This window comes from Tachypleus tridentatus, chromosome 6, assembly GCF_004210375.1.
Source record: "Tachypleus tridentatus isolate NWPU-2018 chromosome 6, ASM421037v1, whole genome shotgun sequence".
Taxonomy (NCBI): Eukaryota; Metazoa; Arthropoda; class Merostomata; order Xiphosura; family Limulidae; genus Tachypleus; species Tachypleus tridentatus.
In genome coordinates, this window is record NC_134830.1 from 118,263,613 (window position 1) to 118,275,803 (window position 12,191).

A 12,191-nucleotide genomic window follows, 5' to 3' on the forward strand; every position below is an offset into this window, starting at 1 on the left:
GATTGCTGTTATATACGTGATTTTTCCCATACTTCTGTGAAGGATCCTGGGATCTGCATGTTCGACAGACGTGGTTGCTGTTATATACGTGATTTTTCCCATACTTCTGTGAAGGATCCTGAGATCTGCATGTTCGACAGATGTGGTTGCTGTTATATACGTGATTTTTCCCATACTTCTGTGAAGGATCCTGAGATCTGCATGTTCGACAGACGTGATTGCTGTTATATACGTGATTTTTCCCATACTTCTGTGAAGGATCCTGGGATCTGCATGTTCGACAGACGTGATTGCTGTTATATACGTGATTTTTCCCATACTTCTGTGAAGGATCCTGGGATCTCCATGTTCGACAGATGTGGTTGCTGTTTTATACGTGATTTTCCATACTTCTGTGAAGGATCCTGGGATCTCCATGTTCGACAGATGTGGTTGCTGTTATATACGTGATTTTCCACAGTTCTTTTCAGTGTCTTCTTCACATTTTGCTTACCACCATAAATGTTGTCACGTGACTTGAGCAGCAAGTTTGATTCGGGATGCGATCTTCGTTACAGATCGTAATGCATGAACTCGTCGTGCATCTTAGTGGAAAGTAAAACAAACAAACAAACAGGAAGACAGTACACCATTCGATACTTTAGTTTTCATTACACTAAAGCATAGAGTTTGCTTTATTGTTGTAATTCAAACAATAGATAATTGAGTCCATAAGTTGCAAAGGTTAGATGGCGTGTTTCTCTGCAAGAGGGCTCACTTTATAGGCTGTAACGTACAAGTAATTAACACTAGTTACAAACACTAACGATTCTTATGAAATCCATTTTCACGACACTTTAAACAATATTTGTTAAAGCCATATTTACATTACATTATGGGAATTTGTGTCTGGAGTCTACGTAACCTGGTTTCCTTTCAGTACAGTAATTATATTGAATTTCTATATGCTGTTGATAGGAATACACTTATCACTGTCTATAAACTACAATTAACTCTTAAACACTGAATAATAGTAATAATAACACAGTGTAGTGTTATTTCTGTTGACTGAAATAACACGAGATACGAAAACCGAAACCTTGCACATGTTTTGGAGAACGTGTTCAACCAGGAATAAGATATTTCTTCATCGTAATTTAATGCTTATGGATGAAACCATTCTGAAAGTTTTTTCGTGAAAAATATGATTTTCTCACTGCTTTACAGTTGGCTCTCTCTACCGAGTGGATGAATCTAAACTTTATTTAACTGGCTATGTGCCAGAATTAAACTCGTTCGTTTTAAAAAGTCCAAGTTTTTTTTAATTGTTAGTCGAATTAACCGAGCGTGTTTACTTAGCGTTGGAAATAAGGTTTGGATTAGGTTAGTGGAATTTTAGTACTATAATGTTTTTGGTTTATCACTCATTCTTTTCACTGAAGTCTCAAAAAACACTTCAGCAAAAAAAACCCATTCCAGTTTATTTACTTTTCAAAAACTGACAATATGTTGTCGTTTAATTACGGTAATAAAACTGGCGATATATTCAAGTTTAATTACTGTACTAAAAGTGGCCAAATATTCTAAGTTAGTTGCTATAATAAAACTGGCTATATATTCCAGTTAAGTTACTGTACTAAAACTTCCAACATATTGTAGTTTAATTACTGTTCTAAACCTGGTAATATATTCCAGTTAAGTTGCTATGCTAAAAGTGACGAAATATTCCAGTTAAGTTACTGTACTTAAATCTAGCAATACGAAAAATAGCCAGGGTACATTTTAATTTCTTTCAGATGACAAGTGTTTGTGTGAAGACCATTTTGAATTCACAGAGAAATAGTTAAACAAACAACTGTTCTACTGGAAGAAACTTATAATCTTTCAGACTTCAATTATAATTTTAAATTTCATAGGTTTTTATCTTGTATTCTGGTCTTTAACAATAGTTTTACATTTTACAGGTTTTAAAAAATGTATTATCTTCTGGTCCCCTACAACAGTGTTCTCAAAGGTTTCATAACTTATGATATTCAGGTTCAACGGTAATTTTACATTTCAAAGGTTCTGCAATTTCTAATATTTTGGTGTTCCAAGGTAATTTTAAGTTTCACGGACACTAAAACAACTGTGAATGTTGTTGTTGAGAATTACTTGATCGTTTGTTTGTGTATATGAATAGCGAGTGTTTTTTAGATCCATGGAATATGTAGAATCTTTACCTTACCGCTTCTAACTGGCTCACTGCTATTTACAAGTAAGCATAACTCACGGGGTAATTTTTGACTGTCGTGACAGTTAGTCACTTGGTGCGGCATATTTTGTGTATGAAAAAGAAAGAAAGCGATACCGTTACTACACTGTAATGTTATACTTTCTTCCCGTTCGTTATCCAGAGATTTGTGTAACGCTTTGCTTCTTATTTGTGGGTATTTGGGTATGTTGAATTTATAAATATCCAGGAGGGTAAGGTGCACAAGACCTCTTCCTCCATGCCTAGCTTTCATGCCGGCTACTATTATGTTGTTGTAGTACTTTTGGGACAGAGTATCCCACAGTACTCCGGCCCTTTTCAGGGCAATGTCTTGATTTGCCCCTTTTTTATTTTTTTTCCTATTTTATTTTATCTTTTCACTTGGGCCTGGCATGGCCAAGCGCGTAAGGCGTGCGACTCTAATCCGAGGGTCGCGGGTTCGCGCTAAACATCCTCGCCCTCCCAGCCGTGGGGGCGTATAATGTGACGGTCAATCCCACTATTCGTTGGTAAAAGAGTAGCCCAAGAGTTGGCGGTGGGTGGTGATGACTAGCTGCCTTCCCTCTAGTCTTACACTGCTAAATTAGGGACGGCTAGCACAGATAGCCCTCGAGTAGCTTTGTGCGAAATTACAAAAACAAACAAACTTTTCACTTGTATATTATTATTTTTTCCATTTTCTTCATATATATTTAACGGAAAAATATAATGATAATAATAAACTAATATTGTACTAGTTTTAAGCGTCTAGTACACGGTGGCCAGTTTGATTTATATTTCTTAAATATATATTCATAGGAGAGAGGTACTTAGGACTATGTTCATCACGTACGTAGATCAAACAATAAATCATTTTTATGCCAGTTTTTATAAAAATAATTTAGTGCATTATGCGAGAGTCTTACAGATACTGTCTCTATGTTTGCATACTTGTGCATCAATGTAGTACTTTATGAGCTGAAGTTATGATTGAAATTTGTATTTTTTGTAGTTTGTGTAATTTTAAATTTGTATAACTGGTTTGGTTTTGAATTTCGCGCAAAGCTACTCGAGGACTATCTGCGCTAGCCGTCCTTAATTTAGCAGTGTAAGAATAAAGGGAAGGCAGCTAGTCATCACCACCCACCGCCAACTCTTGAGCTACTCTTTTACCAACTAATAATGGATTTAATTAATTTTCACAATTTCAATACAGTTCATGAGTTCAAACTTGTTAGGTCGAAACATAGTTATGTATTTCATTAGTGCAAGAAAACTTGAAACCGAAAACAACAAATAGAAATAAAAAAACTACACGAGGTCTATCTGCGCAGAATAAGTCTAGAGACAAGGCAGCTAGTCATCACCACCCTCCGCCAATTCTTGGGCTACTGTTTTACCAACGAATAGTAGGATTGACGGCCACATTATAACTCCCCCACGGCTGAAAGGGCGAGCATGTTTGGTGTGACGGGGATTCGAACCCTTAACCAACTGGCCATGCCGGGCCTTGTGTAACTGTACCTGGTATGATTTGGTGGTTAGAGCGCTCGGCTCACAATCTACGGGTTGCAGGTTCGGATCGGTCAATCCCATTTTACGATAGTGAGGAGTAAACCAAGAGTTGGCGGTGGGTGTTGTTCACTAGTTTCGTCCTGTAGTTTATCGGTTCTACAGTAGGGACAGCTTATGCAGATAGTTTTTGAGTAGCCTTTTATATAATTGCATTTTTATTTATGTGAGGACAAGAAATAATGCCGTATGGGCGTTATAATGTGTCGGTCAATCCCACTATTTGTTGGTAAAAGAGTAGCTTAAGAGTTTGCGGTGGGTGGTGATGACTAGCTGTCTTCCCTCTAGTCTTACACTGCTAAATTAGGGACGGCTAGCGCAGATAGTCCTGTTGTAGCTTTGCGCGAAATTCAAAATAAATCAGACCATAATTTAGCAGTGTAAGACTAGAGGGAAGGCAACTAGTTGGCACCACTCACCGCAAACTCTTGGGCTTACACTTTTTTTACCAAAAAATAGTGGGGTTAACGGCCACGTCATAACGCTGAAAGGGCGAGCATGTTTGGTGTGAAGGGGATTCCAGCTCGCAACCTTCAAATTGCGAGTTGAGTGTCTTAATCACTAGGCATGCTGAGTCTTGTTCGTTAATCCAGTGGAGTATAATTTCCAAGCTATAGTAACAAATAGTGAGATTAATGGTCACATTACAACGTCTTCATGACCGAAAACGTAGGTATATTCGGTGACGGGAAACTGAGACCACATATTGCGAATCGAACGTCAAAACAATCAGACATTGAAATATTAAACGAAACGCAGATAAATGAGTTGTGTGTGTGTGTGTGTGTGTGTGTGTGTGTTTATTATAGTGAACTTATATGAAAATACTCAAATATACCTGCTATCTATCTATCTTTCAGTATTCTAGTAGTTTTTTGTTTTGTTTTTATTAGGCCTGGGAAGAATTAAATTTGATTACCCTGGTGGCAGTCAAGTAGAAAACGGTGCGGGTTGACGATTGCGTTAATTTAAAAATGTGTGTTTGATTACATTAAACTTTATATTTGTTATCCAGTACTGGTTTACTGTCAGGATGAATCGAGTTTGTGAAGACAAAAGAAAACGTATACATAGACCCATATATTAATTATGTAATTAAATAATGATTAATATAGGGCTAAACAGGAAAAGTACTACTGTTATAACCAGAGGAGTGAAAGGATTTAAACAGTAATCAGCTACGATGACGTGGGTATCCGGTATGAGGTGAAAGTATAAGAGGTAAAAAAATAATTAGAATCCACAGATAAATAAAAAAAAAACATTATTTTGGACGAGTCCTGTGGTTCCTTATTGGTCACAAAGAATATTAAATTTAAACCTGATTATTAGATGGGCAATACCGATACAATGCTAAGCCTGATTAAAACATTTTTTATTTCAAAGAAACAATAATATTGCGTTTTTTATGATACTTGTTTGGTTGTTAAGTATAAACCTACACAATGGGCTATCTGTGCTGTAACGTCCTAAGCCTGAGACCTACCACTGAGCCACTGAGGAGGCTTTAATCGCAGTTTTCTAGCTCCACCAATGATAATCCAATTAGAGTTCTATGATAGCTTGATGTTTCCAAGCTAGTATCGGACCACGGACCCTCAAGAGGTACTTGTACGGTCACTAAATCGTTAGATACTTTAAGAACAGAGGCTGAAATGGCAAGAAAAGTGCAACGTTTCCACAATATCAGTCTGAAATGGTCAGTGTTAGAATACGTCAAGTTCAAATATTCGAACCTACACGATGTGTCTTTGTTAACACGTAAAGCACTCTTCCACCATCTTCCAATGTGTTTAGCCGTACAGGAACTAAAAAGAAAAACAGATTCACTTTTTGTGTAGTAAAACTTTCTCTTGAAGAAAGGTAACATCTGAACTACTTTTCGAAGCCGTTTTAATTAATAATTGAAATATACCGACACATCTGTTAGTACCGATCGTATTTGTTCCTCCGCTAGTACAGCGATAAGTCTACGGATTTACAACGCTAATATCAGGGGTTCGATTTCCATTTAGTGGACTCAGCAGATAGCCTGATGTGGCTTTGCTATAAGAAAACACATATACACACCCGATCGTATTTAATTTATCAACTCTTATTAGAGTGTTTTCAATTAATTTAATTAATCTAATGTTGTTTCGAATTTCGCTCCATTATTAATGGTTTTCCTCCTTGTTCACGGCTTATAATCTAAAAAGTCGGGATTTGATCCATGCAGTGGACACTGAACACATAGTTCATCGTACAGCTTTACGCTTGAAACGAACAAACCTGTCTGAAAATGAACAATTCTGTTCAGCATTTAACTGAGCACTGGTTATTTTATATAAATAAACAGTACATTACTCCGGAAGAAGAGAGAGAGACATAAAAAGAAAGTTACAGTTAGTGAAACTGGCACGTGAGAGACAGAGACGGAGAGACAAGGGTGGGGTAAGCTTTGGCCATTAATTTAATTTTGCATTATCCTCAACACAGCACTAAACTTGGGTGACGTAGAAGCTGGGTATAATTACGTTGTCACTGCCGGCTCCAAGCGTTGGTGATGGATTATATGCCAAGTTACCTTATTCGTAAATGGTGATTCCATTAAGTTTCCGTAACCTACAAACGAGTGACTTAAATTGCACGTGATTTGCACGACAACACGCTTAATGAACACAAGAAATATTATCAGCTACTGAAGTTTTAGTTTGTTAAATTAGGGTCTGGGTTATCATTATAGTTTTTATAAATATGTCTTTTTATGACACCAAAGTTTAGCATGTCATCCACGTGTTGTGTTTCTGAAGCCAGACCACGTGTACGTCATGCAAAGAAACACGTGCAATTTCATGATTACAAATCATAAGATACTTTGCTTATATAATTAAGTATAATATATATTCTTATAACACAAGCAAACAGATGTACGATAAACAAATGTAATCGGTACAATACACACACAGCAGAGGACATCTAGAAACGCAAAATATTTATTTATCCAAAGCCATGCTTAAATTGATTAATAGTTTAATGCAACTTTTGGATTTTAACTAACTGAAAGATATACGTGTCACTAAGACGTCTTCTGACGAACTAAATATTTAAGTTTATATCTTAGGCATTTAATTATACATGTTTATTAGTTTACTAGAAGAGACCTGCAAAACACTTGTGGTCAAATTACTATCTTTATTTCATCAGTTCTTCTTTAAATGCAGGTTTCTAAAATGATACGAAATAATTATAATAATTGCAGACACTTGTCTTAGGCCTAATATTAATTAAACCTATATTCGATAAACAGATAAATTATTGAAACTTTTGATAACCCTTTATAAAGTTGTTGTAGAAAAAAGTCTACTAAAGGACATTTTCAGGACAGATAAAATCAAAGTAGTAGTGTAACAGATATTTGATATAAATATTCAATAAAACATTTTCTTTTCAGTATCGAAAACGATCCAATGGTGAGCCGTGGCTGTGAAGTTCTGTGGTTAGCGTCCAGTTACTGCTAAAACAACAACAACAACAAAACAAAAAAAACACCTCCTATATTAGGCCCGTGCGGAGGGGGGTACGTTAAAAGAGTGACGGTCAAAACCCACTATTCAGTCTGTAGAGGGTAGTCTTAGAGTTGGCGTTTGGTGGTGTTCACTTGTCTATTCTCTCTCGTCTGTCATTTCAAAATTAGGAACGGCTATTGCAAATGGCCATCTAACAGCTTTGGGCGAAATCCAACGAACAAAGCATGGAGAAATTCAAAGTACGTGTGTGTCTTATCTTTACGACTTGACTCGTATTAACATAAACATGTACTTAAAAGACAGTCACTGTCCGAACTTGTAAGTGAAAGCGGAATGTATAAAAAATATATCAACCACGCCATATTAGTTGCAACCAGTGTCGATAAGGCCTTTTACTTAGTATTTAATATAGTTACTACTAGATACTTCAGAGTGTTAAGTTTAGATGCTATTTATATCACCGCTAGAACTATTTTAAAAAAATATAAAAATCTGGAAATAAAAGAAGAGATTGCTGATTTAGTCATCATTGGTGTCTATCACATCGTGTATAGTAAAACATACAATCACTCTATAATGTCAATATGCAGCCAGCTTCAAGAACGTGCTTGCAAACTTATTAATTCAACGAGCGGAGATACTGTGGGCTGTCTTATTCTTCCCCACCCTACTTCTTCGTCTTACAGATGCTTCAAGAACGCTCGATTTTCTCATAGAAAGATCATTTAAAATTTTTCGTTCTGCGCTCGAATTAACCAGTGAGTTGTGAGACTAGAAACGATGAAATTGATTTAGTAGTAGCGTTTATAATACGTTATCGTACAGAGAGACTTTCGTGTTTCCATCCACGAAGTGGGTTAGTTTTCGTGAATGAATAACCATAAATCTGCATATCGCGAACTGTGTGCTAATGATGCTCCGTGGAGATAAAGGTGACTATAAACTGCACGATATAATAAAATAACATTATATAACGTTGCTAGTATAAAGGATTTGTAAAGTTGACCTGAAATCTAACAAGAATATTTCTGCATCTATAAACACTGCTTGTTAAGGCCACAAACAGATTCTGGAATATATTACATACACTTCTCAACTTTTCTTCTACATAAAATCAGTGCCACAAACGTATTAAACGTATCAGAGTATTAAAAAGCTTCGTTTTAAGCCATTGTTTATCTTATAGGTATCATTGTAACACGTACATGATTATACTATACAATTCAATTGCCCCCTCTGTATGTTCATATGAAATATATAAAATCATCCGTATTTTTACATTACATAAATATAAAACTTTGTATGTATGCATTACGTAATCAAAACTATATATTTATATGGTTACAATTCATTTCATGAAACTTTTATGTCTTTATTTTATAATTACGTAAAAACTCAGTATCTTTACAGGAGAAATTTTTTTCTCTCAATTGGCACAAGGCAATTACACTTCACGTGACACCCTATCTCTACACGTGGCTTGATATAATTCAATATCAGGTCTGGTTGGCATACTATTATATTCCTAAGTTCTTAGGATAACCTTTCCTATGGTCGTAAAACGTGATACAATACAGAAAACTATATATAACTAAGTATAATCTATCATAACAAATTATTTATATACATCTATTTGACGTAACATTATACAGGAAAACTATCAACTGGCCAACAAATAGCAGCACAAATTTTTCACTGTATTACCATTTCATATCGAAGTTGGTGTATGTGTCAACGGTGTATTTATTTTACTATGAAACAAACGTTTACAGTATAAAACCTATTTAATTATTATCATATTTCAACCGAACATGTTGCGGAAGATAATTCTTAGTTCCCTTAAGTAATTCGTACTGTGTTGGTGACACTTCTAGAAAAAAAAAATGTTATGCTAACAAATTATTGTAACAGACGGTAACTAACTCTTAACGAAGCAATAGCTAAATGGTTAGGTTGCTTGCTTCACAACGTGAGGGTTGTGGGTTCGAATCCTCCTCCTACCTAAAATTTCCTGTCCTTTCATCCGTCTGTGCTTTACAAGTGACTGTCAAAGGAGAGGTACGTGTTGAGGCCGGATATTCTTTATAGTCTTTTAGTTCAAAATGTGTGTGAAATAGTTTTTTTGTACAGGTTAGCGCAAACATTCCAGAATAAATTACATTATTCTGACGTATTTGTTACTGAAGTAAATAATTTAGTGATCCGCTGAGACGCTTTCCTTATTCTTTAATAAACTAATGACACAATACACAACGAAATATATTTTCATTGACTTCTTTTCAGATGGTTTTTATCGCTGTTGGTGTAAAATTTAACAACCCTAACCGGAAGTTCATTTTTTTTAAAAATCGGAACTGATCAATATCCTTGACTCAAGTGTTCTTAGCTTGCAAGTTATTGTTTTATGAAGAGCTTTTGAAATAATAAAACAACGTTTTAAGGGTACTAAAAGACGTCATTCATTGTCAGTATTGACGTTCACTAGGTAATTCACTTTGGTTTAATTCCAAGACAGTTGACCTTGGTTCAATTCGTTGCTTGGTCATTCAGTTTTTATACGACTGTTAAAGTGATTTTGTTTTTCTATATGAAGTTTTATAATGAGATTTTGTTGGTAATAAGGCTATAAAATGGGTTATACATACATATATATCTTTTGAAAACTTTTATGTAGTACTTTATAAAGATAAAAAAAACTGAGAATAAAATGTAACAATTATTCCTGTATAACCGCTTTAGTTTTGAAACTATTTTTTAGTTTCCTTACACCACCTAACAAAATTAATTTAGTAAAGTAACAACTGCTATATTCTTTGTCTAAATAACGTTTGTCACCATCTTGTGTATCAAACTGATTAGAATACTGTATTTTACTATCAATGTAACGCTTTTATTTCTGTAATATGTACTATAGTTATGGAGTTCGAAAAAAGGCCCTACCCGGAACGAATCTGTACCTATCTTTGAAGTGGACTTTTATGCTCTATAACATATACGAAGTGTAGGAATTTTTGCTTTCGAAATGGTCTTTACACGCACATTATTTAGGGTATCTTTCGTTACGGCGCTCGACTCGTAATCTGAGAGTCATGGATTCGAATCCCCGTCACACCAAACATGCTCGCCCTATAAGTTGTGGCAGCATTATAATGTAACGGTCAATCCTTCTATTCATTGGTGAAATAGTAGCCCAAGAATTGGCGGAGGGTGGTGATGACTAGCCGCCGTGTCTCTAGATTTATTCTGCGCAGATAGACCTTGTGTAGCTACGCGAAATTTCAAAAAACAAACAATTTTTTTTTTTTCAATTTGTTGTTGTCGGTTTAAAGTTTTCTCGCACTAATGGATTACGTAACCATATTTCGACCTAACAAGTCTGAACTCATGAACTGTGTTGAAATTGTGAAAATTAATTAAATCTCTTTGTAACAAGACTAGCTTTGATTTTGGAAATATCGAGAAAAAAAATAGTAGCAATGGAAACTTACCACTGACCAATCGGTGGACACTTGTAGAAGAAGTCTTTCGTCTTAGCGTCTTAGTAACGCTGCAGGAACGGAGAAATGAAAAAAGGTTAAAGGGTATGGTGGGTGATGACTATTTTATTATTGAAATACCATAGATCAAACAAAATGGTCGTGGTCAATTCCAAAGAACAACGTATTCAAATATATTTTATTTCAATGAATCAGACAGTAGAAATCCGGATTACAAATTAAAATATATTCATTTTGTATTTGTAGTTGAATTAAACCAACTCTCTTTCTTGTTCTCTCTTTTAGAACCCAATGCTTCTGCATGTGATTTAATTGCGGTACTGAAATGCTATAAAGAGAGTTATGCAAAATTTACCTTAAATATTCAAACAGTGAGGATAAATGTATCGTTATATCGAATAGAGAGCTCGGTGTATGGTATAAATTACCTGGTGTCAAAATATTGCTAACAGAAGAAAAAAAAAACATTATGGGTGATTAAAATTTGTTGAAGCCGCCATTTTGGCGATATCATCAACTGGTAATTGAACACATTTATTTTCAGAAGATACATCAATGTCTACCAAATATTTTAAGAACTCGTAAGGAGTAGGGTTAATTTAGATAGTTTACTTATAAATGCTCCCCTATAAAGCGAATTTTTGTGATTTTTGGATATATTACATAGACCAGCCTAGTAACAGTTATTTGGGTTTCTTTCCACGACTAGCCTTCCAATGGTCGTATTAGTAAATTCTTAGCTTTAGCAATCTGCGATATTCAATTTTTTTGATTGACCAGAATCGAAAACACCAAAAGTTGTACTATCTGAGCTAAAAAGTCAGGTACCTTCTCTTGCTATTAAGCTACTCTGTTACAAGGTGATGCGAGTACCATATGGAAGTATTTTAAGGCATAATCGTTATTTAAGTATCTGACTTAATTAGGTACTCAATAGCGTGATTCTTAAATTCCATAAAGAAGTAGATACCGGTTTGCTCGTTACTTAAGGCCTTATTTAGCTACTAAATTACCATGTTATAAGTTATTTATACATGGTGCTATAAGTACCATAAAGACGTAGAGTTATGTGTTGTTACTATTTAAGGACCTTATAACATGGTAATTTAGTATAGCTAAATAAGGCCTTAAGTAACGAGCAAACTCATATTTACTTTTTTATGCAATTGAAGAATCACGCTATTGAATACCTAATTTATTAAGACTAGATAGACTGGAGGGAAGGCAGCTAGTCATCACCACCCACCACAAAACTCTTGGGCTACTTTTTTACCAACGAATAGTGGGATTGACTGAACATTATATCGCTGAAAAGCCTGAAAAGACGAGCATGTTTGTTATGAGGGGAATTAGAACCCGCGACCCTCAGATTATGATGTTCTCGGATGCATGGTGCTAGCG

At 35.2% G+C, this 12,191-nt stretch overlaps 1 protein-coding gene and 1 long non-coding RNA gene across 5 annotated transcripts in view; one reads left to right on the forward strand and one right to left on the reverse strand.

Moving 5' to 3' along the window:
- Positions 1-12,191, forward strand: part of LOC143253420 (uncharacterized) — a 240,221-nt gene that overhangs the window by 64,748 nt on the left and 163,282 nt on the right. Inside the window, exon 2 of one of the 4 annotated variants that reach the window (XM_076507285.1) lies at positions 7,218-7,532. The exons of the other annotated variants lie outside the window; for them this stretch is intronic. Coding sequence (XP_076363400.1) covers positions 7,518-7,532 — 15 coding nt within the window. The 5' untranslated portion in view covers positions 7,218-7,517. The remainder of the gene's footprint in view (positions 1-7,217; positions 7,533-12,191) is intronic. 4 annotated transcript variants of the gene reach the window in all.
- LOC143253422 (uncharacterized) overlaps positions 1-12,191 on the reverse strand; it is a 111,205-nt gene that overhangs the window by 56,019 nt on the left and 42,995 nt on the right. The gene's annotated exons all lie outside the window — the stretch shown is intronic.